This window comes from Elgaria multicarinata, chromosome 2 (genome assembly GCF_023053635.1).
Source record: "Elgaria multicarinata webbii isolate HBS135686 ecotype San Diego chromosome 2, rElgMul1.1.pri, whole genome shotgun sequence".
NCBI classification, from domain to species: Eukaryota; Metazoa; Chordata; class Lepidosauria; order Squamata; family Anguidae; genus Elgaria; species Elgaria multicarinata.
In genome coordinates, this window is record NC_086172.1 from 105656454 (window position 1) to 105683966 (window position 27513).

General features: G+C 42.3%; 2 protein-coding genes across 2 annotated transcripts in view; one reads left to right on the plus strand and one right to left on the minus strand.

The window, feature by feature from the left end:
- Positions 1 to 4854, plus strand: part of SLC5A12 (solute carrier family 5 member 12) — a 31870-nt gene extending 27016 nt beyond the window's left edge. The window contains exons 12-15 of the mRNA XM_063118796.1: positions 2693 to 2868; positions 3074 to 3177; positions 3561 to 3691; positions 4552 to 4854. Coding sequence (XP_062974866.1) covers positions 2693 to 2868; positions 3074 to 3177; positions 3561 to 3691; positions 4552 to 4719 — 579 coding nt within the window. The 3' untranslated portion in view covers positions 4720 to 4854. The remainder of the gene's footprint in view (positions 1 to 2692; positions 2869 to 3073; positions 3178 to 3560; positions 3692 to 4551) is intronic.
- A 9952-nt stretch (positions 4855 to 14806) lies between these two features.
- The window catches only part of ANO3 (anoctamin 3), a 211067-nt gene continuing 198360 nt past the window's right edge, over positions 14807 to 27513 (minus strand). The window contains exons 20-27 of the mRNA XM_063117344.1: positions 27392 to 27449; positions 26978 to 27075; positions 25770 to 25915; positions 25498 to 25650; positions 22741 to 22888; positions 17496 to 17576; positions 16677 to 16782; positions 14807 to 15598 (exon numbers count right to left, since the gene is read on the minus strand). Of these exons, the coding sequence (XP_062973414.1) occupies positions 15416 to 15598; positions 16677 to 16782; positions 17496 to 17576; positions 22741 to 22888; positions 25498 to 25650; positions 25770 to 25915; positions 26978 to 27075; positions 27392 to 27449 (973 nt within the window). The 3' untranslated portion in view covers positions 14807 to 15415. The remainder of the gene's footprint in view (positions 15599 to 16676; positions 16783 to 17495; positions 17577 to 22740; positions 22889 to 25497; positions 25651 to 25769; positions 25916 to 26977; positions 27076 to 27391; positions 27450 to 27513) is intronic.

Consider the following 27513-nt stretch of genomic DNA (forward strand, 5'->3'; position numbering starts at 1 on the left):
AACCAGCAAGCAGCCCAGACTTCCTGGTTGAACTGCGGGCTCAATTGAAGACGCCGACGGACCGCTGTCGCATGGGCGACAGCGGCAGGGCCCGGTAAACCCCACTTACCTTTCCGGCGGAGCTCCGGATCGAGGCGAAGGATCCGCCTTCACCTCGATCCTCTTCGCCACGCTCCGCCGGCCCCCCAATCCTCTTCGCCTCCACCTTAAGGGCAGGCGAAGCCCCCCGCTCCGCTTCTAATTCGCCGGTCCGATTAGAAGCGGAGCACATCCCTACTGCTTACCCACTCAGCCAGTCCCCCTCTGGCAGCTTTTATAAGCCAGGAAGGGCAAGGATCTAGTATACACGTGGTGGCTCTCACCAATCCAAGGACCCTGTCCACATCATCGGATTGTGCAAATTCAAAGGTATCCAATAATACTGGACAAGAAGGTGCCAAAGTTACATCTACTGGATCTGCATAAACAATAGCATCCAAGTCAGAGCGGATCCGAGCGATTTTGTCTGCAAAGTGCTGGGCAAATTGGTCACAACAGGCTGTTGAAAGGTCTGAAATCACTTTTTGGGGGCCAGAGTGTAGAAGGCCCCTGCCCACCCGAAACAGCTCTGCTGGACGGCTCTTTGCAGACGCAATAGTGGCAGAGAAAAAAAGTTTTTCCGCTGCCCGAATTGCCACAGAGTAGGCCTTCAAATAGGCTCTAGCCTGTGTTCGATCAGCACTCCTAGTTTTCCGCCAATGTCGCTCTAGCCTTCGTCTCGCTCGTTTCATTGCTGCCAGCTCACTGGAAAACCAGGGGGCTGGTGTGGCTCTACAACGTGAGAGAGGACGCTCAGGAGCAATCATGTCCACTGCCCTGGCCATCTCTGTATTCCAGAGATCAACCAGGGCATCGACAGAATCACCTGCAGAGGCAACAGGAAAATCCCCAAGAGCCATCAGGAAACCATTCAGATCCATCAGCCTCCTGGGGCGGACCATCTTAATCGGTCCTCCACCCCTGCAGAGGTTCTGAGTGCCAGCAAGTCTAAACCCCACCAGGTAGTGATCTGTCCATGACAATGGAACTATATAAAGTTCCTCCACTCTCAGATCCCTGTCACCCCATCCAGCACAGAAAACAAGGTCCAAAGTGTGCCCAGCAACATGGGTGGGGCCAGATACTACTTGGGACAGACCCATAGTTGTCATGGCGGACATGAAGTCCGGAGCCGCTCCCGACAGGGCAGCCTCAGCATGGATATTGAAATCCCCCAGAACAACAAGCCGTGGGGACTCCAACACCAAATCCGAGACTATCCCGGCTAGCTCAGGAAGGGAAACTGTTGAATAGTGGGGTGGACGGTACACCAACAGAATCCCTATTCTATCCCGGGCACCCACCTTCAGATACACACATTCGAACCCTGCAGACTGTGGGACAGGGCACCTGGTCAGGGGGATGGAATCCCGATAGACCACTGGCACTCCACCTCCCCGCCCTCCAGGCCTTGCTTGCTGCTGGACAGAGAACCCTGGTGGGCAAAGCTGAGAGAGATTAACTCCCCCAGCTTCATCCAACCAGGTCTCTGTGACACAGGCCAGGTCGGCATGCTCATCCAGGATCAAGTCCTGGATAGCCGTTGTTTTCCCATTAACCAACCTGGCGTTCACCAGCAGCAATTTCAACCCGGGAGGTCTGTTGCCAGGGCCATCCAAATTATTTGAATTGGGGGGAAGTTTGGGGACAACCAACACCCTGTCAGTGCACTCTCTCTTATGACAGTGCAGCTGTCTCCCCGCCCTGTATCTCCCTCTGCCCTGTATAACTGTGATGGCTGCTCCTGGACTCCCATCATCTCCTCCACTCCCAGGAAAGCAGATGTTCATGACAGGCTGGCAGAACCCTCACACGACTAAAAGGAAGCAGGCCGAAAGTAGGGGGAGGAGAAGAAAAGAAAAGAAAAAAAACAAAACAAACAAGGGGACAGGCCCTCGCCCTTGTGTACTGCCCTGAAGTGGCTTCCCCAAAGTGGCAAACCCCTTTGGAGTCCCCCTTTCGCCGGCGAGCCCGCCCCCAAAGGAGCCTGCCTCTTAAGCTCCCAGTCCCCCAAAGTTGTTGCAGCTGGGGGTGAGATGTTTCTTTGCTGGGAGCCTGAGTCTGCTAGGAGGCAGTTGGAGGTTCCGCAGACTAGGCAGGACAACAGCAGCCGCTGATTGGCCCCTTGCTCTGCAGCCCTTCCTCTCCTGGCTGGATCAGATGGTCAAAAACCCAGGTAGTAGGAGCCTGCCTCTTAAGCTCCCAGTCCCCCAAAGATGTTGCAGCTGGGGGTGAGATGTTTCTTTGCTGGGAGCCTGAGTCTGCTCCATAAACATTTCATTTTACCATGTAGACTAGGGGTGGGCAACCTTTTATATGCTAAGGGCTGCATTTTCTTGCGGGTAATCTGGTAAGCAGAGCCAGAGCCAAAAATGGGTGGGTCACCCTTTTCTCTGATCCCATGCAGAGTGCTTTTGAAATTAGGCTGGGGGGGGGGGTAGACTATTTGTCCATTTGACAGGCAGAAGTTCTATACGGTTAAGAGCTAAAACACATACTATGGCGATACCACTGAAAATGCCCTCCAGAAGTGAGCTATTCTTTTCTTAGCTTGTAATATTTGCAGGTTGTCTTTCCCCAATGATGTGATCTCTAATTTTCATTTTGCTTTAAGGGTGCCATTGGAGGCCTCTTTACTGGAATCACCTTGGCATTTTGGGTTGGCATTGGAGGTTTTGTGTATCCTGTTCCATCTTCAAAGGCTCTTCCATTGTACCTCTCAACAGCTGAATGCATTGCCAATAATACAGTGGATGATGCTATTGTGATGCCTACTTTACCTCCCGCCAGGTACCATTTCCTTCACTATATATGTATATTATATGAAATTGCAGCATAATTGTTTTCTACTATAATTGTGCCCAAATACTGCTGTGGTCTCTCTTAAACTCTCTGTCATACCGCATCAAAAAACAGGCCTACTCTTGTTCATGGAGGTTACACACGCGCGCGTGCACACACACACATTAATTTTTTGTCATTTTTGTCTTCCTAGGCCTCATCTGGCAGATACTTGGTATTCTTTGTCATATCTTTACTTCAGTGCTGTTGGATGTCTAGGATGTATTATTGCAGGGCTTCTGATCAGTTTTGTAACAGGTCAGTCCTTTATTGATACTTGTGGTCCCAAGCATGACTTTCTGTTATAGATGTGTTGTCATCTACAATATGGACTGCAGCTATTCATTCTCAGGTCTGATTCATCTTTCTTGAGACACTGGATCTAGAGGCATTTTGTGACAAAATCAGCCATATGGATAAAGTTCATTAACGAGAGAGAGAGAGAGAGAGAGAGGGATTGAAACTCCTAGCTGAACTGGAGAGAAATGGACTGCATTAATGTTATAGTGATGTTAAAAGGATAGGGGAAACCAATTTTTGTAGTGTCAACATTTTGAATAAAATACCATGAAAATAAATATCAGCTATTTTTGATGGGTGCTTGATTAGCTGTCTATTAACTCTTGCTTTGCTCTATTTAGGTCCGAGTAAAGGTGAAGATATTAAACCAATGTTAATTCGCCCAATCTGCAACATATTTTGCTTCTGGTCTGCTAAATGCAAAACCTTGTGCTGGTGTGGTGTGGATCATGACAACAGCAAAACACTTCATGTGAGACTTTCTCTTTATAGTCCTCTCCATGAGAAAATATCAACATGTTCTGCAGTTGCTGGCCTGTGGCCTCTATGAAACCCACAACCCCATTTCAGGCTGAGTGCATTATCATAATACATGTTTCCAAACCTGACACCATCAGGTGTTCCTCAGAACTCACAGTTTTCCTGCCACCTGAATAGGTGATGAATCCATCAGTATGAGAATCATGTACTGTGAGTAGAGATTGAGAGATCAGTATATTTCCAGCCTAGACCACTTTTGCGTGTATTTTTCTTTTTACAAGTCCATTTTATCCCATTTCCATATGAATCTATGATTAAACCCCCCCCCCAAAAAAAACCACTTTGGTACAAAAAATCATTGAAATCCGTATTTATATACATACTTTTGAATGTATGTTCCGATAAATGCAAATTTGAAGCAGATCAAGCCTACGGGGGAGGAAATACCTTTTCCGATGTTCTTCCAGGTTGTACCAGCAGAGCAGAATTTGTGTGCTTATATGTGTGTGGTTTCTTTTTCTTTGTTTTTATGGCATTCTTTTAAAACAAAACAAAACTGTTTTCCTCCCAATGGTAAGGAATATTTTATCCCAGCTCCAGGGCTTCTACAGTCTTACCTCTTGTTTTGAGCTCTCCGAAGTTAGTGTTTCAACGTCGGAGAAGCACCAACTGCATAATGTAAAGGCTACTAATTACAGATAACAGTTCCATAGACAGGAATGCCAGCTTAAAGGAAGGAGAGGAAGAAGACAAGCATGATGCCATTCTTACTTATTTCGGGTGTAACAGCAGGATTGAAAGCTAACTCCCTTCTTCAGTTATTGATTCTTTCTGTTTCATATTATTTCTCAGGAAAATGATTGGCTGGAAAAACTTGCACAGAAGGCAGATGCAAATAATGTACACAAGAATGGATTGGATGGATTGGATGGATCAAATCAATCAGTGCAGAGCCATTTACCAGGTTATAACCCATCTGAGAAATCCTACACTAATCCAAGTATGGAATCTCACTTTTAGCATGCTCAGAAGAAAAGGCATCCAGAGAACCATAGGAATTGCACAGTCTTACCCAAACAAACTGCTGGGGAATGCAATTAGCTGAGGAGACGTTTATTTATAACTTAATAGAGGGTCATTTTTGTATTTACTGAATTCATTTCATAACAGGAAAACAAGTCTGTCTTAAGTTGTTATTGGGTGGTTAATACCCTAAAAAGTTTTTTGTTGTTTTTTAAAGTCCTACTGTCTCGTTCACAGTCTAGGTTGGATATTTATTTCCCATTGCATTGAACATGGAATTTTAAAATGTAAACCATGATACAGATTAAACTTTTCCTTTCTGCCCAGGGAGCTTGTAACCCACCCACCCCAGAGAGCTTCGGCTATGGGGCGGTATACAAATGCAAATAATAATAATAATAATAATAATAATAATAATAATAATAATAATATCAAATATTACAATGTTACGGTTCAGTTTTACCTTTGCAAAACTTGTTCTGTGTTCTATAGGTGGCCAAATAAAGTACTTATAGAACCATGTGTTAATTATGACTTATCAATTCATCCCTCCCTGTTCCATTCCTCTATCTTGTGAAAATCCACTGAAGTGACACTTTTTGCAACATCAGTCATTTGTTGGTTTAGGAGAAAGGGTGGATGGATTAGTTCAGACACCCCTTTCTTATCACTTGTATGTGCAAATGGTGGGGTGATGTTGTGAGAGGCTTCATTGAGAATGCTAAACAAAGTGCCAATGTTCTATTTGGAAATTTGAGAATCCCACCCATCCAGTCTCAATATTGATTCACACTGCCCATCAACTCACACATGTTCTCTCCCCCAGCTGCTTTATGTAGTAATGGTGTTTGTCATGGCACACTGGTTTTACACCATTGTTTTGCACTGCTAATGCACTGCCATTACACCAAACTTGAGCAGTAGCCACTCCCAGGACTCTGAGATAGGCTGGAGGAAAAAGACCAGCTGGATCAGGAAGACAAACAGTGCAAGCTGTGGAGGTTATGCTTCCAACCCCAGGCCAAACCCTGATCCCAAGCAAGAGCCAATTGGCCAGAAGCCCTTTTAGTGAGAGTCTCCTGAACTTGAACCTTCAGAGACAACACTCCCTCAGTTATATTCCCTTAAGAAATCAGCTCCTTCTATACCAAGGGCATCACATTTTCCCAGTGCCTTCTAGCAACGGAGGCAGCACACAAGGCAGGAGCCACCTGAAAAGTGGTACTAGCTTAAAGGGAGAGTTACCCTTTTAAGATAGTACCTCTTTTAAAAAGAGTTCTCTAAATGAGTGATTTATTACACACTTGTTTTAAATGACATCATAAAGGACAAGGAGGTCTCCCACAGCATCCAATGGAAAGTCGGTCATGAAAAGAGCCACTTTAAAAGTGGCAACACCTGAAAAAAAGCAGGACCTTCCACCACTGGATGGCACTGTCCCAATGGAACTGAACAGAACTGAATTCAAACCATGTGGTCGCTCCTCTCAGTCCATGTAATTAAGGCAATGGCAATTGCACCCAAAAAGCAGGAAACATGGCTGTCCTAGGTAAGCAATGTGATTCCCCCTTAATGTAAAGAATCTCTATCAGTGGGTAGAGTGGTCAAAGAGAGATAATAAAACCTCCGTTGAGCTCAAGACCATGTAGAGCAAGTTGTCTGCTTGGAACTATCCAAAGTCCTGCAACTCTACCATCTGCTGCTGACTGATTGGCTGATGAGCTGTCTGACCAATCACTAAGCTACCTCACATCAGCATTGTACCAATATGGAATATGTAGGACTGGGATGGAAGAGTTGCACTGCTGGAATAATATCTGCTTTAATTATATTACAGAAAATGCAATCTTCAAATGTGTATGATAGCATAATTAGGCTGCATTTGTACATGCAACCTTTAATCAAGTAAACAGCAACTTAAATGACAAATTAACGCCACAGTATCTTAGTCAACTTGATCAACTATTTTCCAAAATAAAAAATAAAAAAATAATCTTTTCTTTTAATTGTCAAATTATGTGTAATTTTAAAGATTAAGGATATTCATTGGATAAGTAAAAACAGAAATCAAGAATGCCATCAGAGATGTATTTAACAATTTCTATGTGACACAAGATTTCTGAGCATTTTATTTTCTGATTAAGTACTGCAATCTTATTCTCTTCATTTATCTTATAATACTTGAATGTGTAACTAAAAAAGAGGAGGATATTCTCTAAACTGTTTCTTTAGAAACCAAGCTCTGCTGAAATACCACATGGTATACTCCCACATGGTATACTCCCACATGGTACAATACCACATGGTATACACACACTCACACACATCTTCCATAATCATGATATTGACATTCAGCCAGGGCTGTTTGTAGAATAAAAACGAGATAGGCTGCAATTCTGTAAGGGAGTACCAAGGAGTAAGTCCCATGGAATGTTAATAGGCCTTACATCTGATGACAAAAGCCATAGGATTGCACAGTTAGCCATAATGTTTAGTAAAGTTGTTTCTAAACATTACTTGCAAACAATTGAACCAGGGCTCACACTCCAGCAGGGGCCACTGACAAGTGACCCCAGACATCATACACCCCTCATAGTGCAACCAGACTCAGAATATTGTGTAAAGTTCTGGTTACCACATTTTAAAAAAGGAAATTGTAAAGTTCAAAAAAAGTGCAAAAAAGTGCAACTAAAATGATCAAAGTGCTGGAGCAACCCCCCTACAAGAAAAGGTTACAACATCTGAGATTGTTCAGCTTGGAAAAAAAGGAGAGTGAATAGAGTCATGATAGAGAGCTGCACAATTATGCATGTTGTGGAGAAAGTGAGTAAGGTGACACTTTTCTCACTCTCTCAAAATGCTAGAACTAGGGGTGTGCACGGACCCCCCACTCCGCTTCACTTTAAGATCCGCCATTTTCGGATCGGCCCGCTCCGCCCCGCCCCCACTCCGCCTGTGCCCACTCCGCTCCGCTCGGAGCTCCGGATCCGGATCGGAGCTCCGGTCCCCCCCCATAGGGGGGGTTACCGGGCCCTGCTGCCATCGCCGCCCATGCGGCGACGGTGGCAGAGCCCGGTAAGGAGGATGGGGGCCTTACCTGCTGGAACCAGACTTCCTGCTGGAATCACAGGCTCAACTGGAGATGCTGACGGACCACGGACGGAGGCAGGTAAGGGAGAGGAGGGCGGGGGGGTTACCGGGCCCTGCCGCCGTCGCCGCCCATGCGGCGACGGCGGCAGAGCCCGGTAAGGGACCAAGGGGGAGGGGGCCTTACCTGCCTCCGTCCGTGGTCCGTCGCCATCTTCAATTGAGCCCGCGGTTCCACCAGGAAGTCTGGGCCGCAAGTGCAGCCCAGACTTCCTGCTGGAACCACGGGCTCAATTGGAGACGCTGACGGACCGCGGATGGAGGCAGGTAAGGGAGAGGAGGGCGGGGGGCGTTACCGGGCCCTGCTGCCGTTGCCGCATGGGCGACAGCGACAGCGGCAGGGCCCGGTAAACCCCACTTACCTTTCCGGCGGAGCTCCGGATCGAGGCGAAGGATCCGCCTTCACCTCGATCCTCTTCGCCACGCTCCGCCGGCCCCCCAATCCTCTTCGCCTCCGCCTTAAGGGCAGGCGAAGCCCCCCGCTCCGCTACTGCTTCTCCGGTCCGATTAGAAGCAGAGCACATCCCTAGCTAGAACCTTACAACCAGAAGGGCCATGCTGAAAATGGTTGAGGGAGACTTATTAACAAATGATTCTCCAAATTTCCAAATGAATATTAGACTTGAATGGTCTTGCTCAGGAAAACAATAAAACACAGACTGATTGTACTTTTGTCATGATTTATTGTGAATTGCTCTGAGTTTAATGTATCATTTATTTATTATTTATCACTTACATTTGTAATCTCCTAAATAATTAATGGTCTCTGGGAAGTATAATGAATGATGCCCAATGGCCCTTGCATGAGGACCAGTGGTATGTCATAACTAAAATAATACAGTGCTGATGTGTTGTATCCAGGATCTGCCTTCTGTGGACAGAAGTGTTTTGCTCATGGAAGTTGCCTTCACCTGATTTTCAGTGATTTCCCTGCCCCATTCAACCCAGTCCCTCATCTTCTGTAGCATTTTCAGTGAGCTGGAGGGGCTGCCATAGGAAGGGCAAGAAAGTCTGCCTTTGCTAGCCCTATCTGCCTAAATATCTAACCCTATGTCTGTAATGAAGAAACATTTCTCTTCTAGCTAACACATGGATGAGCAACATCAGGAGGTCAAGGGACCATTCCCCCCACCCCCCGGATTTCCTACCCTCCATGTGCCGCACCCTTGCATAGCTGCCGAAAACAGAAAAATAAATTTTAAAAAACCTAAGAAGCTAATTTCGACTCCGTTGATGCTCCATAGCAGCTCTAGATGCCATTTTTTCACCCCTGAATTTCTTGGGCTGGTGGGGGCTACACAGGGGTACTGTGGGGGGGGCATGTGGCCCTTGACTGCATATTGCCTGCCCAGGAGTGGAATTGCTGTGATATGCCAAATAATCTAATTGCATGGATGGTGGTCACTAAATAATGAGCTGTGAATGATTGCCTGCTCAAATTAAAAGCAGTAATCATGTACCAAGGGCCACTGGGCATCATTCACTATAATTCACCTTGCTGTGATTGGCAACATCAAGATGATATTTCTGTACTTAATTGTGGTTTGCAGGTGGAGGCAGTGCAGAAACCAGAATAGGCTACATCCATAGCAGCTATGTTAATAGCAGCAGGACTAATGCTGCCATTAGTGATTAGATCACAGAGGCTTCCAGAAATAAAGGCCAATAACTCAAGTGATTATTTATTCTTAATTCTTTTATTATTACATTTATATCCCACTTTCCCTGCTCTTGCTAGGAACCTAAGGCAGCTTGGATGCATTGAATGTAATATGAGCAACACCGGGCTGAAACAGTTAGTTCTTTTTGTGGGGGAGAATATTGTGAAGCATCTTGAACCCACTGACCTAGAGACTGAACCTGCTATCCTATACCTGGTTAGCCATGCCTAAGCCCCACTGATTTCAATGGGATGTGGTGGTCTGAATTCTTAACTAAGCACACCTCCCCACTTGCATTAACAATTATTATTTGGAGGAACAATTAGCCCATTTCTTAGGTCTCAATGATGGAGCTACCACTATTTTAAAAGAAACATTGGAATCTTGATGGAAGTTGAATAAACAGACAGCCCCCTCCCTAATTTAAAGAACATGGGAGAATGTTATGCCATTGTTGCAATTCGTTAACCACATTATTTCCCCCCTTTTCTGTATCATCAAATTCCATCCCTTATCATTACTAATGGACTGGGAATTGATGTATGTTTGTGCTGTATGTTTCTCCTTCCCAAACCACCAGTTGTGGTTGCCCCTTTAAAAAATGACATTATTTCCAGTTGTTTGAGATGAGAGGTGGGGCCAACTTCATCCCCCCCCCCCCCATCTCCAACTAGTTCATCTAAAAAGTTACATGCAACCTTCTGTATGCATCTCTGGTTGATTGGCACTTACTCTATTGAATCAAATCCGAGGACTATATGTATCCACCCATACACAGAGATATGCATCATCTTGGGATTGCATCCTCAAAGTACAAGCCATTGTGACATTCTGCTATGCAAATGCCATTGAGATGAAGCCCACAGGCATAACCATGATCTTCTGAAGGAAAGGTGCTGTTCATCTGCTAATGTTTTTTTTTTAATTGCATCATCTCCTAAAATTTGACTGGCAGTGACAGAGAACGTGTGCACCATAATTTGGACCCAGTTTACAAAAGTGGGCACTTTTACATCATAAAAGTGCCAACCCATCTTTAATGCTTGAAATTCTATATAAACAGATGAAGCTGTGCTATACTAGCCATATTCACATGTAATGCTAAGCCAGGATTTAGCTCCATGTAGATTGTTATTATATATGATACAGAAACTGTGGTTTAAGACAAACTCTTGTTAGTTCAATAGGGCAACAAAAAAAATCTAGGGTTTTCCTCAAACCTGGTGCCCTCCAGATATTTTGAACCACAACTCCCAGCATTACTAACCACTGGCCATGCTGGCTGGAGCTGATAGAAACTGAAGTTAGTAACATCTAGAGGGCGCCAAGTTGGGAGAGCTGCTTCAAACCATGATTCTTAGTTCATATGTAATGACAAGCCAGGAACTGTAGAAACAGAATCCTGGTTAAGTCCTCCTCCTGGCCACATGGGAAAAAGAAAGAAGAAAGAGGAAAGTGTGAACCAGTTCAAAGAAACTAGTCCATGTTGTGCCAAATCCTGGCTTAGAGTTGCATGTGATCTGGATTACTGACTATTGGTGTACCTAGCTCAATATTGTCTATTGGCAAAAGGCTTCCAATGCGTCAGATGTGGGTGCTCCTGTTCTCTGTTTCCTGTAGAGATGACAGAACTTGAACCTGGGACTTTCTGCAATCAAAGTATTTCTTCTTCCTCAGAGCTGTGTGCCTTCCCACAAGGCTAGGACCAAGCTGGATCCATTATTATTATTAACAACATTTATATACCGCCCCATAGCCGAAGCTCTCTGGGCGGTTTACACCTGATGGAATTTTAGAATCTCTTTCTATTTTTACATTTTGATTCTTTAATTTTTACTGTTAAAAAATAAAAGAACAATTTTCCAGAAAAGCTGGTGGAAGAGCTCTTGCATCTTGTGCATGTTTTATAAATTCCCACCAGCTAGGTTGGCCAGGTGTCCTACTTTACAGAGGACTGTCCCCTAATTTGGAGAGCTGGCAGAGGACAGCCCTCCATTTGAAAGTGTCCTCTGTTTGAAAATGTGTCCAGTCAAAGTCTGGTTTAAAGTCAAAGAACCATAAGGAGGGAAAGCTGAGGTTTTCAAGTTGCTGATTGACAGTTAACATCTAGACAAGAGTCTGAGCAGGCATACAGGTCACCTATGGTGAGTTGTACTGTATTTCCATTTAAATTGTAGTTATTATTCTAAATTTGTACCTATACATATACATTTGCAAATTGAATTCCCTTTTTGTCCTCTTTTTTGGTGATTCATAAGTGGCCACCCTACCACCAGTCTCCCACTTTTTTGACGTGCATTAGGTATAAATTTAAAATCAAAGATGATGAAAAATAAGAATAGCAAGTAGTAAACAAATGTTTATTTCTGGAGCCAGGGTTCTTTTTGATTGCATCAAGACACCGAGTTGAATTGGTAATAGTTAAAACATTCTGGACTAGTAGGTAACTGTAGTATTTTGAAAGCCAGACTGTAGCTGCTCATGCACTCTGTTTGTAAGAACATGCATAGACCAAAGTTATTGCAGACTAGCTCCACAATGATCTAAAGCTTTTGTTGTTGTTGCTGCTGCTGCATGGATGCTAGTTCTGACACTCCTGCAGCATTGGAGAGTCCACAAATGCAGCTTGCATGCACATACCACTAATATTGATAATTTGTTTGGAAAGACAAAGTATTTTGAAATACAAAAAAAAAAAAAACACCATTTAACTAGCATTCATGTAATACATATTTCCTGAGAACAGAGTGTGCCATATATCTTTGTAAGATAATTTGCATTCAATGTAACCACAGTAAACCAAACTTAGCAGAGCATTTCTCTCAGCTAAAGCAAATGGCTATGTACCAGCAAACCTTTAGACACTGTTAATGCATATTTATTTTTTAAACAAAAGGGAACAAGCACACATTTTATTTCCTCAATTCCCCCCACCCCCATGTGCTTAATAGAAGGCTGCAGACCTGAAGCTGCTAGACTTTCCAGTTGTTCAGTGGGAATAGCTAGGAGCAAGTGGATATATTATTCTGGCCTGGATTAAAACTTTAAACATGTTTACATTGAAAATATTTTTACGGTTTACAACACAATCCTGTTGAGGTCTATACAGAAATTAGTTCTGTTGTGTTCAGTGGAACTTACGCTCAGGTAAATGCTGTTAGGATAGTAATCTTTAGTGGATTACAATGCTTTCATTGTTTTTCTTTAACTTGATGGTTCCAGTTTACTCAATGTTTACTCCAAAAAGTAATCCTTTTTGAATTCAATGGAAGTTACTCTCTAGTAAGTTTGTTTAGAATTTCAGCCTTAGGCTGCAATCCTATTCCTGATCTCAATGACTCTTGCTTCTGAGTAGACATGCATAGGACTGCACTATAACTGACCAATCAGACAGTTTCTAGTTATAGATCAAACTGTGACAAACAGAAGAAATAACAAATAGCTAACATTCCTCCTTGTTGGCAAATTTGATATTGGTTCTAAAGCTTGGATCCAGCCAAGGCAGAGACTTTAGGTAAAACTTAACAATAGCAAAACAAGATAACAAAAGCTATGTTTTACAGCACACAAAGAAAGGGTGTGTTCTGTCAATAATGCCCCTGATCCAGGGGTTCATGTGCATTCTGATGCACCCATAGAGTTGGTGTGCAGACAGACTTTTCAATTCATTTCAGTAGAAGATGTCAGCACAAATATGTACATGTGTAGTGCTTCTCCCTTGATAAAACGTATGGGGATGTCCATGGGTGGGGGCATCTTGCAGTGTGCTAGAATTCCTTCCTGTGCAATCAACCACTTGTGGATTGGGATGTCCATGTATATGTGTATAGAAAAGGGAATAATGATATTATAAACTAGATTGTCATCATATAAAACATTAATTATATGACAGTAACACAGTAAGAAAAAACCCTTAGAGTTAGAATAATGGCATGTGCATCATAATTAGATCATGTCTAGTTCTGAATGAAGGGATGTGATGTATATATTCCCTGTAAGTAATATAATAGCATATCTGTAACCCATTCTTTTAAACTACAGAATTCATCCTAAGACTCATGCAAATATATTTGATATCACAGCTGTGCTTTGTTATATAATGATGTGAATTTTATAAAGTGAAAAAAATGTTTTAAATTTACTTTGGTTGATATAAATAAGAAAGATTTCTACACCTGATTTTTAATATTTTTTTTACAAAAGGGAAACCAGGAACATTTTGGTCTCCTATGCGCAAGTGAATCCTGCCCACTTGCTTTAGTTTAGTGCTTTGTTTCTTCCCCGTTTTGAAAAAAAGAAATCAGTAATAAAGTATTATAGTTAGCAACTCATCATTAGAATAATCATGACTTAAGAGATACTGCTCTCAGTTGCAGGCCTGTGAGAATCAAAGCACAACTCACTGAAAGTACATGTATACGTCTGAAGAAATGTCAGCCAAAATTTGAAGAAGGTTTAAAATGGGGGAATAATTGAGTACCAAATATACAGCTATTTCCATGCTTTGATTTTAGAGGGGAATATATGTTGTTTTAGATACAGTCCTGTTCCCTCTGCCCTTATAACTTAAACAAGAAAGTCATTATGTTATACTTTAAATATTCTGCATAAACAGGAGCTTGCATAAGGTACATGATAAAACTTGTTTCTTATTTGCAATGCGACAAGACATTTCAAGTTGATATTTTTGTGAAATATATAAAATCCAGGTAGCTCAAAGCGACGATAGCATTCGTACTGTTATACTTCTGCATGGTACATCAGAGCATGGGCAGGACTGCTCACTTTAGACGTATGAGGAGATGGCCTTTATTTGCACATTGAATATCAATTGCAGCTGAAAAAAAGGCATATTGTCATCCCCCCCCTTCCCCACAAAGAGTGCTGCATCTAGGGCAGTGCAATGGTATAAGTCAGCATCCAAACGACTGAGAGCAGGGAAAAACCCACACTACTAATGCAGTTCTATGCGCAGATGCATAGGCCCTAAGCTATGTGGCTAATTAGCTATGTGAAACAGGTTTCTATATGTGGCTGAGATTTTATAGATGCAACGTGATTTTCTCATATGAGATTCTTGCATGAGATCAACAGTTGCTCCACATGCAGAAGCCCATTTCTTCACGTGGAAGAGGATCTTTGGAGCTGGCCTTCTGCCTTTCTACGAAATTGCTTTTTATTTGACTTGAGAGAAACATATATATTTTTCCTCACTGAATTGTAAAGACAAAAGAAGATGAGAAATGATGTGCAAACATCAAACTGCATAGTAAATATCGAACAGGCTGAACTCCCTTTTAAAGGGCACAGTCACATCCACAATCTCAGCAAGAGACTAGGACAAACCTGACAAAACAGGAAGCTTCAAGGACTGTTAGAGCATCAATTTATGGCCACAAAGGCAACAATTAAACTTGCTTGATTCCCCCACCCCCATAGGCAATACAAATTCATCTGAGCAATTAAAAGCTGTAGAAGGAGTGAATAAGCACACAATTTTTTTTTTAAAAATCATGCCCTTATTATGGAAGTTTTACAAGTAACAGATTTTTGTTGTTGATTATACTGTGAATAACTTTCTCAGACTTGTTTTTAAAGTATTATTATATTGTTGCCTGGTAAATTCATTGTTTTTAGTTATTTCAGCTGAGACAGCATTCGTTCCTCAGTATTCCGTCTTTGGCACCGGCCTTTAATGGAATATCGCTGTTTGGCTTGTCTGTTGGTGACAAGATTTTTCCAGTTTGCAACAGAGCTTGATAGTATTATTTCCCAACAGCAGCACATACACACAGCTTGATTCTTTTGTTTCATTTCTGTATCCCACCTGGCGCTTGCACTCGGAGTTTTCGCTTCTGAAGTTGTCACTGTTATTTTGTTGTCAACTAAGGCCATTCGTGGTGATACTGTTTGCCGTTCTTTTTCCGCTCTCTTTGCAAATGCTCTAGTTCGGCCTCATACATCATTTCCTGAACTAAGTATTTTTCCCTTCTCATTCTGTCGCACAAGTCTTTGGGCATGTCGGGGATTAGGTAGGCAATGAAAGATTTTATTCCAAAAACAAGATGCTGAAAAAGAGAGAGGAGAATAAATATATTAAATGCATACTCTAATCTGGTTCTGTTTGGATCTCTACTATACGACCCTTTGCAAGCAGTTCACTGACTACTTATACTCAGTTATTAATTGGACTAATTATTACTCAAATATAAGTGGACGAACACCACTTCCACTTACATTGGATTGGGATTTTCATGTCCTCTCCTACAGCCTGCAGCAACCCCACACACCCTCCAAATCTGCTCCAGAGGGCTGGGGGACATTCTGGAGAAGATTTGGAAGGTGCAGGGGAGCGGGGCTACAGGGGAGAGGAGAGGATGCAGAAGTCCTATGCTGAAAATGGTGTTTTCTTCTGCCAGAATGAAGGGTCTGGATCCAATCAATTCTATCCATGTTATCATATATTTGTGATCCTCTGTGTCAAGATATGAACACGTTAAGATGGAAAAAGGGGCTGGGTAAGCAAGATAGCTGATGACTTCTACAAGTGGTGAAGAATCCCCAAAATTATGGCGCTCAAAGCAACACTCCCTACCCTGCCCCTCCCAAATAACAGTAGTGCAGGGGTGGTGCATTTGTGCTCACTTATTAAGATGTGGAACCTTTGGCAGCGCAGAGCCCTGGGTTTGTGAGGACGAAAAAGGTTTTTGCTGAGGGAAAGTCCAGCTGAGTCCTTCGGTCTGCAAGTTCTTTCCTTGAAGGATTTATGAACTCCATAATCTTACTACTGCATTTCTTTTGCCTACTTACAATGTATTAAGCCTTGACTAAATTATTTTACCAAAGAATTAATGGTGTATGGTTCAGTCACCTGAATATTTGTCTTGAACCACTGGGGAGGCCACCATCAATCACCAATGTCAAAACTAAGTTGCATGCTTGTCCCAACAGCATCTTACACGCTGTTGCAATATGCAGACCTTGGCTATTTATTTATTTATTTATTTATTTATTTATTACATTTTTATACCGCCCAATAGCTGAAGCTCTCTGGGCGGTTCACTAGATGGTTAACACAAACTTGCATGGCTTTCTCATGTAAGGCAATCAAATGGCTCTCAGTTTTCAATTCTCACCCCAACTGACCTCAAATACAATGATGAAAGCCAGCCGAGCAGCTAGAACATGCCAGAACTGCAAGGTGAACTCATAAGGAGTTGAACTCCATGGGGGTGCTCTGTAATCGCGATATCTGAAATAGGAAAAAAAAAAGCATGTGGGTGGGGGATGGGGAGAAAGCTTTTTAGCAAAAGGTAGTGTTGTCTGGAATCATGAGTATGGCCCAACCACCCTATTTTAGCAAAGTTTTTGGAAGAAGATGGAGGGTTATATCCAGCAGCGTCCATCCACCTGAAAAATAGCCACTGGTAGTGGATCAAACTACTACTCCCACCAGCAGCGCCCACATGCCCTCCAAATTAATTTTATTTATTCTTTTCGGCACTCATGGGGCCAAAAATGAACCCCAGACCTCCTGCAATGGCCCATCCCTAGTATAAGATCTCCCCCCACGTTTTTGCTACTGGTCTTCTAATGAGGTTCTTGCTCCTGTTGTGTTTTCTCCTGCTCTGTTGAGCTTTGATATTTATCTTTTATTATATTTTGTACTGTTTTAAGTAACCTTGAGACATAGAAAGCTGGGATATAAAGGTTTTAAACAAACTTTAAATGTTTTTTTAAAAAGTCTGAATTCATTGCAAAAGAAGCACAATAAGGCAATTTTAGTATCTCACCCTCAATCCTAGTGCATCTGGACTCCTCTCAAATTTGCATCTTAACAACTCTATTAATCAAAGCAGTTAAAAAGCAATTCAAGCATCCAGCAATTTTGTCAAGCTTCCCTTCCATAAACAATTAAAATAACCCCTTCCTTGTAATTAAACAAGATATTCTTACAATACATACCTGCAATATCCTGAATATCCCATGCCAAGCTCATTTAGATCAAATATTGATAAGCTACTGTTGACATATCCCCTCAAACACCTAGAAAAATAAAGCTTAGTAAATATTTTCTAGGGGAGAATAAGTTTGTCATGAGTTGTGCATGCAAAGCATGTCTCATTCACCCTCCCTTGCAATTGTTATGGCATGCCAGTCATATTTTCCATGGATGAGAGCAAAATGTTCTTTACTTTTCAAATGGGATAGCAGGATTTATGCCGCACAAAATTGATAAAGCCTTGCATATGTAAGATGAAGTTTATGCTTTGAAAAAAGGTGCATGTGTAAAATTGTACTCTTTGTTTAAGAAGTGAAAACTCTGGCCAGGGAAATGTCTCCAGACTCTACATTTACCTTGGGCAGTGGTGAACCAGTTAGAGGGTTAGTGAATACAGCTAGGTCCCCTTCTCAAATTAATGAATGGTACCAAATGACACTATAGTCATGTTAGCTTTTAGGCACTGGATTCTAATAAATTGGCCCCATTTCCGAGGTCCTCATGTGTAACATAGAGCTGCATACATGCTACTGCACACAAGGTCCTCACTAATAGATGTCACTGTCTGCATAGACAGCAAAGTAGGATGAATGGGGGTAACAGGAATTGCCCTCCCTATTTGCCAAACAGGTACATACATGCACAGTGCACATTCAAAAATGGGCACCAAGTACTGAAGCACCGAACATATGGCAGACAATCTGGATTCTGTCGAGGTATAACAACCACAGACTCACTGACTACATTCCTCATTAGGTTCCATTTTGATCTGATTTGTTCTGCTTTCATGCCAGGCTGTGCTAGGAATTAGGGATGTGCTCCGCTCCGATTAGGAGCGTAGTAGCAGTAGCGGATTGGCCTGCTCCGCCTTACCCAGAGGCGGAGTAGGAGCGGACCGCGGACCCCCTAGAAGCAAGGCGAAGAGAAGCGCCCATTTTTCGGAGCTCCGAGTTCAGGCGGAGCGCTCCAGTCGCCATCTTGAAAACATTTCGCCATAGGATTGCATTGCGGCAAATAATCGCGCATAACTACGTTGTTTTTGAAGCTATCGTTCTGGAAATTCTTGTGCACAGAGAGTCGTGGATGGGGGTCATTTTGAGACCACTCTCACCTCTCTGCGTTGTCTGGGTCGCGGGCTATATTTTTGTGAAAATCGGGTCAACCGCGCGGCTCAAACTGCGTTTTCGGCTTTTCGCCCATAGGATTGCATTGAGGGAAAGAATCGGGGATAACTGGGGGGGGGGTTTAAGCTATCGTTCTGAAAATTCTTGTGCACAGAGAGTCGTGGATGGGGGTCATTTTGAGACCACTCTCACCTCTCTGCATCGTACGGGTCGCGGGCTATATTTTTGTGAAAATCGGGTCAACCGCGCGGCTCAAACTGCGTTTTCGGCTTTTCGCCCATAGGATTGCATTGAGGGAAAGAATCGGGGATAACTGGGGGGGGGGGTTAAGCTATCGTTCTGAAAATTCTTGTGCACAGAGAGTCGTGGATGGGGGTCATTTTGAGACCACTCTCAACTTTCTGCATCGTACGGGTCGCGGGCTAGACGTTTTTAAAAAATCGGCGGGAAAAATACCTTTTTCAAAGGGCTGAGGGGCAGAGTCAGCTCCCGGTCATGATGATCCCAAAGTTGGAGGAGGGCATAGGCAAAACAGGTAACTTGGGATTCTGGGAAACTTCTCTTTCTTCATCTGAACGGGCTTTTCCCCGTGTTTTTTAACACAGTAGCCCCACCAAATGCACAAACACAACCTGAAATCATATACTAAGCCAAGAATAAGAGATAGAAACACAGCACTGCTCCCCACCCTAACCTTGGGGAACAACTGAATCGATGTGGTGCAAGGGGATGAGCTCCCCTAGGGCATCTCATCGTGGACGTGCCCCCACTCTCTCCTGCACTGGAAGGCCATTAGAGCCTTCCAAAGAGAGTAAAACGGTGGAGCAATGCCTATCATGAGTTGAAGTGAATGGTCACTTTTCAGTGGTGGAGCAATGCCTGTTCTGAGTCGAAGTGAGCGTTTTACTTCTTCTCAGAGCTGTGGCTGTCAGTGTCTTGAACTGGCAGCTACTTCCCCCTCCCCCGGGCACGTCCCCCTATTGCTGGTAAAAGACAGATATAGCCTTTTAAAAAAAGTTCTTCTTGTTGTTTATTGAGCAACACTGCTGCTTTTAATTCCACCCCTCCTTTGTTTATTGATTGATTTATTCCATTTTATATGCATTACTGGCTTATCCTTGGCTCACTTCCTTATGCCCCCAGAAATGCCAGCTGCATGCCTGCCTGCCTTCCCTCCCTCCTCCCCTGCCCACCTCGCAGGGATGTTGTGTGTGGGGTGCCCGATTTTCAAAAATTCGCCAAAAATCAGGGGATGATGGGATTGCTTTGAAACTTGGCATGCGTGTGTATATCCCCATGAGGTGTCATGGTGCCAAACATGAGGTTTCTAACTTGAACAGAAAAAAAGTTGTATAATTTTTTAGCTTTCAATGCAAGCCTATGGGGGGGGGAAAACGGAGCTCCGGATCCGGATCCGGAGCTCCGGGCGGAGCGGAGCGGAAGTGGGCGGAGCGGGGGCGGGGCGGAGCGGCCCGATCCGGAAAATGGCGGATCTGCAAGTGAAGCGGAGCGGGGGGTCTGTGCACACCCCTACTAGGAATGTCCAGAGGCCTGTAGCCCTAGAACAGCTCCCCCAAAGTGATGCCTTCGAGATGTTTTGTACAACTCCTATCAGCCCCTACAAAAATGGCCAATGGTCAGGAATGCTGGGAATTATAGACCAAACATCTGGAGGACACCAGGTTTGGGGAAGGTTTCCCTGGGATGAGTTAATGATGTCGACAATGGACAAAGGATCTAGAGAACTTCATGGATTGCTTGTGCCTTCATAGCGTAGACCAGTCAATCTCACTATTCCAGCCTTTGAAGTCTGCAATGATGGGCATGTTCTCTGTGAAGGCTGAAGCAGCCACTCTGATTTTGACATTTAGTTAAGTCTGATTGGCTATGTGGTGCACAGCATCATGATAGTCACAATATGATTGGCTGACAACAGAGTTCCACAGCAGCAGGTCATGGGAACTGTGAATGCCAGTAAACAATCAGTTCCCCCCACCTTTTCACATAAAAATGTTCTCTGGAAAATATTTATGAGAGTACCATTTATGAGAGAGCCATTGCTGAAAGAAAGAATGTGGGAATGATGCCTCCTATAGCACACTTTGATCTCTTTTACTTATTATTTGCTATTGAAATTATTTTGTGAGCAAACCAACAGCAACTGTTAGAAACAAGGAATTTTCTGCTTACATTGAAAGGCCAGCCAGCCTTCTCCAACCTGTTGCCCTCCAGTCAGATGTTTTGGACTTCAGCTACCATCAGATAGCATGGCCGATGATCAGGAATGTTAGGAGCTGTAGCCCAAAACATCTGGAACGCACCAGGTTCAGAAAGGCTGTGTTAGATGTTGCAGTAGGAACGCAATTATCAAAGTCAGTAAATGTTCTTTCCAATCAGTATGGCAAGAAGACGTTGATCCAAAAAGGCATTTTAATGATAAAGTTGAATTCATTTGATGAAGTCATGATTGAGGCTTACGATTGCAGCTCATCACTATATTCCTCCCATTGTGATTAACTCAGGAGACATTACAAGGAAGAAGGGGGATTGGCCATGAAAAGGGTCAGGAAATAGCTATGGATGAGGCAGAAGAATTAGCGCGGTGGGGACGACACCCCATACAAGCTCTCTATGTTAAGCATGAGTGTCCTCATACCCACCTATTAAATGTGTAACTGTAAAGCCAAGGAATAAGAAAACACACTGTCAATTAAACCTTGAGAATTTGAAACTGTAACAATGATAAAGCATCCAGATAAAATGCTTGATTATTTTTACCAAGCAGTTAAAAGCTAAAACATTCTTTACTAACGTAGTATAAACTGAAATTGTCTCAAGCTGAGCCATTTTTAAAATATTATGTTCAGTAATGCATGCAAGAAATTATAATGCTGTTGTAAATGCCACACTGTACTAAGGTCTTGAGTGGAATTTGACATCCCTTATTACAAAAATATTTATTTTATATATTTTATGTTATGACAGTAGAACATCAGACTAGAGACTATGTCTGGTCTGTTATGTTATTTGTCAAAAACCATTCCCTGACACATACATTTCCATGTGCATGGAGATAAATCATGCTTCAAAGTCAAGTTCACAGGCAAGCTTGGCAAAGACTTCAGACTAAGAAAGTTCAATAGGTAGAGAACAACACCTGCTCGTTGGTTGAGTCCAGTGGTGCCATTGTACTAGCGGAATGTGATTCCACTGGTGTAAGGCAGGCTCTTGAATTTTGAGATTCCCCCTATTTACTAAAACCTTCTGTGCCATATCTCATTGTCCTGGAGGGGTTCCCAACCTTCAGGAGCAACTTTGGGGAGGCCACAGAGGGCTGCAGTGGGTAGGAACACTTGGTGAAATTTGGGTGACCTGCCCTGCTCAAGTGGAAGAGCTTTCTTCTAGTACTGCAAAGGCACACTGGATAAACCCCCATGTATCTTTGTCGTATAAACATGGAATGGCATTGCCTTTTCTCACATAAACCTGTCCAAATATTAAGGCCATAATCAGAGGCTCTTCTCCAAGTCCCCCAACCCTCTGAAGTGAGATGGGTGAGGACCAAAGAGAATACATTTTCCTTTGTGGTGTCCTGCACATGGAATGCCCTGTCCAGGTTGAATTAGCTGGCAGCAAATTTGTTCTGGAACCAGGCTAAGACCAGCAGCCCATCAAAATTGGTTTAAATCTGGTGATTTAAACCAATCACCAGAGTTTCCAGGGTTTACCCCCGGATGGCTTCGCAATGGCAGCTGCATCATGTAGATGACGTGCCACTACTGCGAAGCCACCCGGGGGAAAACGCTTCGTGAAGACATGCCCCTTGTTCTATGAACAGACACCATTCGTGTTTCTCTGGTTCCAACTCAATGTTTTTATGACTGTCAAGAGATATCCTGGCAGTTTTGTAAAACTGAAGGGTGGCATAAAAATGTTGTGGGAAGTGGTGTACAAATTTGTGAAATAAAAAAAAAACCCACTGAAAAAGGTAGCAGCCGCAGCAAAAATAAACGCTGCAAATTTCTGCCAAAATACAAAGAATAGTTCATTAGTGAAAAAGAAATATTTTAAAAAGCATAATTACTTTTCCTGTCTGTATCCTTCATCAACACAGGGGCCATATTTGTATGCATAAACAAAACGTGGGATATAGTCTGAAGTAATGGCAATAACAAACGCATTTGTGATTACAGCTAGGACTCCAATTCCCTCGAGGATTCCATACCAGATACCTAGGAGAGAATAATTTTAATGAGACTAAATACAAAACCAGCAAATACTATAAAGTTGCTCATTTTATACATGTTCAGGACCATTGACAAAGAAGCTTTTGTTCAGTTCCAAAACGGAAATAAACATGCAGTTTCACAGCAATCCTGCCCATCTTGCTCTTCATTTTATCTGAGTAGAGAAAACAAATGCCTTCCATTTGTAGGTCAACTTTGCGCATCCGTCCTTCATTCTCATAACTTAGGATGTCCATTTCACACTCATTTATAAACCAAAAGATTGCCTTTCTAAAACGCTAGCACCGTATTGGATAATTTCTGGTGCTGACCGCTTTCAGCTGGGACTGTGCTGGGTAGGTTGGTGGGTGAGTCGGTCAAAAGCAACAGCATTTGAACCTAAAATGGTGGAAGGATAGCTGAGCGTTCTGTCCATTCTATCAATCCAGCAAAGAGGGCTAATAATAACATTCTTAAAAATGAGTCGCCTCTAATGAGAAGGTGCTCACGATTAAGCCTAAGTATGGTTAGAATAACTAGGCATGCAGGAACTTTCCAAGCCAGGCGTAATAACTTATGAGCCTCTGTTTTTTCCCCTTCAAGGATCCAGTAGCTCATTCCTCCTCAGATCTTATGTATGTATTTTATTCCTGCTCTTGGTGTGGACAGCCCATGTGAATGAGCTTCAGGAATAATGGAATGCTGGGTGCTCCGAGAAGAGAAGTATTATTTATTTATTTATTTATTTATTTATTTATTTATTTATTACACTTATATACCACCCCTATAGCCAGAGCTCTCTGGGCAGTTTTCAGAAATTCTAAAATTGAGATAAAAACAAGTATACAAAATTTAAAATTTTAAAACACAGAAAATACATACATAAAGCATTAAAAACCATTAAAAAAAACATGTGGGTGATTAAGATGTGCTGCCACATGCCTGGGCAAAGAGGAAAGTCTTAACCTGGCACCGGAAAAATAGCAGCGTTGGCGCCAGGCGAGCCTCATCAGGGAGATCATTCCATAGTTTGGGGCCACCACCGAAAAGGCCCTGTCCCTTGTTGCCACACTCTGAGCCTCTCTCGGAGTAGGCACCCGGAGAAGGAACTTAGATGTTGAACGTAGTGACTGGGTATATTCACGTTGGGAGAGGCGTTCCGTCAGGTATTGTGGTCCCAAGCCGTGTAAGGCTTTATAGGTCAAAATCAGCACCTTGAATTGGGCTCGGAAACATACAGGCAGCCAGTGCAAGCGGACCAGAGCAGGTGTTATATGGTTGAACCTTCTGGTTCCCGAAATCAATCTGGCTGCTGCATTTTGCATGAGCTGCAGCTTCTGAACCGTCTTCAAAGGCAGCCATACGTAGAGTGCATTGCAGGAATCTAACTTGGAGGTTACCAGAGCATGGACAACTGAAGATGTTGTGTTGTATCTAATGGTTCCATCTATTAGTGGAACAAATGCTGCTAGCAGAATAGATTCTCCTTTCCAAACGCAACCCTCCATGCACCCCTCAAAATCTTCTCCAAAGGTTGGTGAACAGACTGGAAACATTGTGTGTGTGCGTGCCGGGGGGGGGGGGCTGTATGAAAAGCCCCTTTTATTATTATTATTATTATTATTATTATTATTATTATTATTATTATTTATTTATTTATTTATTTATATAGCACCATCAATGTACATGGTGCTGTACAGAGTAAAACAGTAAATAGCAAGACCCTGCCGCATAGGCTTACATTCCCCTTTACACCCTTTATGCCTAGAGGGGAAGAAGTGTGGCCTAACAATGAAAGCCTAGGGAAATTTATTTACCATTATTATTATTATTATTATTATTATTATTATTATTATTATTATTATATCACAAATAATGAACCCTAAATAAACATTTCCCCCACCAAAGTGTAATGCTACAATCCCAAGAACATTTACTTGAAAGTGAATTCTGTTGAAGAACTCCATCAGGCAGGGGAAATCACCCTAACCCTGATGGGTGCAGCTCCCAGCTCCATGCGATGAATCGTGCAGAGCCAGGTCAAACCGTGGCAATGGGCCACACATTCCGCGGTCTCGAGACTGTGGAAAAAGCAGGCCCAAAGGGGAGGGCAAGATCCCAGGGCAAGGGAGGGATGATCCTGTGGACGCACAGGGACGATCCTGGGGTTCGCCCCGGGATTTCACCTTGTCTAGCTAAGGCCTATCTCTTTATTAGCTTTAGTCACATTTGCAGATAGGAATGAGTTTTGGGCTATACAATGAGAAAACATATGTATATATAAACTTCACTTTTACCCTGCTTTCTTAAACTTTTCAAAAAATAAAATACATTTTTTGGGGGTGTTAAAAGTATTTGTTAACTGAGCTTTTTATGCAGCTTACACTTGCATTTAACTCACTTTTTTCTGTAAAATTGTTTGAAAATTCTTTAAATCAATACTTTAAAAATAAACTGGATTAATCCATGCAAGTAGTTGTCAGGCAGTTATCATAATGATAAAAACAGTTCTTCTAAAAAGTCTAATGTTTGTTAATATTTGCAACACAGGTAAACAAACCAAAAAGCACGATAAAGGTCAATGCAATGGCTAAAGTGACTGTGCTTTGTCTTACCTATATCTGTTGCTCTTGCAGGCATCGGCCGCCTCCACTGCGTCACAAATTTATAAGCATCAAGTCTGATTTCTATGATATTGTTAAGCAATGCCAGCAGAGGTGCCAGAGGGAAAGCAGCAACAAAGATAGTGGTGAAGCCAAACTGTAAAACTAGAAAGAAATGTCATATGATTGGAAAGTGGGAAACCATGTCTTAAAAAGAGAAAGAAACTGTATGGCACCAAACACATCTGCTGCCTTCCGTTATGCGTCGCCATAAACATGCTCACCCATCTCTAAGTACTCATCCATCAGACCATGGAGATTCATGGGCTGTAGATTCCAATCTTTTTCCCACTGAGGTAGAGGGATTTTATGCTCCAGTAACTGCCCTCCTTTCTTGATCTTCCGTCGTGACCACCAGTTTTGAAGTAACCTATATTAGACAGCCAGAGCATGAAATCTATGGTGGCACTTGCAGTGACTATTAAATCATTCTAATGATGTCTTAATTCATCATTGTCCCATGAGGCCCAGATGGATTTCTCACATTCCTTGAGAACATACGTCTCATAAGGGAAGAAAATCTCTGGGTTGTATCCAGTGTTAATTCTTCTTAGACCAGAGCCACTGAAATGAACAGGACTAAGGTGAGGCATGAGTAATTTAAGCCCCATTCATTTCAGTGGGTCTACTCTAAATAAGCCTAACATTGGATAAGAACCCCTGTCAGTGCAGATTTTCTTAGATCTCATGATGTTTTTATCATCTTGATGGTCCTGGCAATTACTCTTTGATATTTTTCACCATTATTCAAGGCTCTGCAGATACAAAATTCTGCTTAGTTTTAAAACAGATCACTACCCAAAATGCTCACAATGCATGCAGCTCCAAAATTTTCCCATGAAGGACGGGAGAGAATGGATCGTGGCTTTTTGAATAGGTATCTCTGGTGATTTCATTATTGAAAATCATATTCTAACCTCAGCAGGTAAAATAATCAAACCACAATTTGATTTTTATATTGTGCTTGCCACAACTGCATTCTAATCAGGGATGGATGGTCTATTTCTGGTCCACGTCCATTTTCTATGTGTTCATTCATAAGTCCATTCTGTCTTGTTTCTGTTTTAATCTGAGGTTGTTGGATTTTTTAAAAAAAATCCTTACAAGAATGTCTATTTAAATAACATGTAAATACATTTTGGAACATAGTTTCTCACAAAATATGCATTTCTAAACATATTTTCTCTAAGTATGCATCCATAAATATTTTTTTTTCTTAAAATATACATTTTGATGCATTTTTGGTACATTTTTGAACCATAAACTGCATCACAAAATTTGAAGAAATGCATTCCAAACCACATTAGTCTGAAAGGCGTGAATCAGGTTAGTTCCTTTCAGAATTCATGACGAATCAATTCACAAAGAACCACCACCCCCTTGCAATTATAGCATTTTAAAGAAATATGATAATACCACCTAGTGTACTTACGGATAGCCAAGTTCCATGAAGTTATTCCACATTTGTTTTAAAACCATTATAACACCCATCTGCAGGCAAAGGTCTATCAAGCAGCCACTAGGATGACACTGAAGGAAGAAGCATAAATATATAGACGTTTACAAAAGAAATGTTAGCTTTTAGCCTTTCCAGAAAATAGTTTCACTCCTATCATTTCTAAAGAAAAATTTAAAAGACAAAAATCCACAGGTCATTTGTCATTATTATTTTATAAATAATTTTTTCATATCATGTAAAATTATTTTGAAGAGCTTGACAGTTACAGAGCACAGATTTATTTGATCCATAAGCAGCAAAGAGAAGCAAATAAGTGTAAATTAATGTTAAAACTATGGTGGTTTTACATGTTGAAAATATACTGGTGTGAGTAAGAAATATGGTTACCTCTTCCAATCTCCATCTGTTAAAAAGTTTGTTGTACTTTCCAGGGCGTCCAGCAAATCTGTAAAATGAGATTTCAGTTTATCAGCTAAACTTGGAATGAATGGGCAAAATTTTATCCTGTA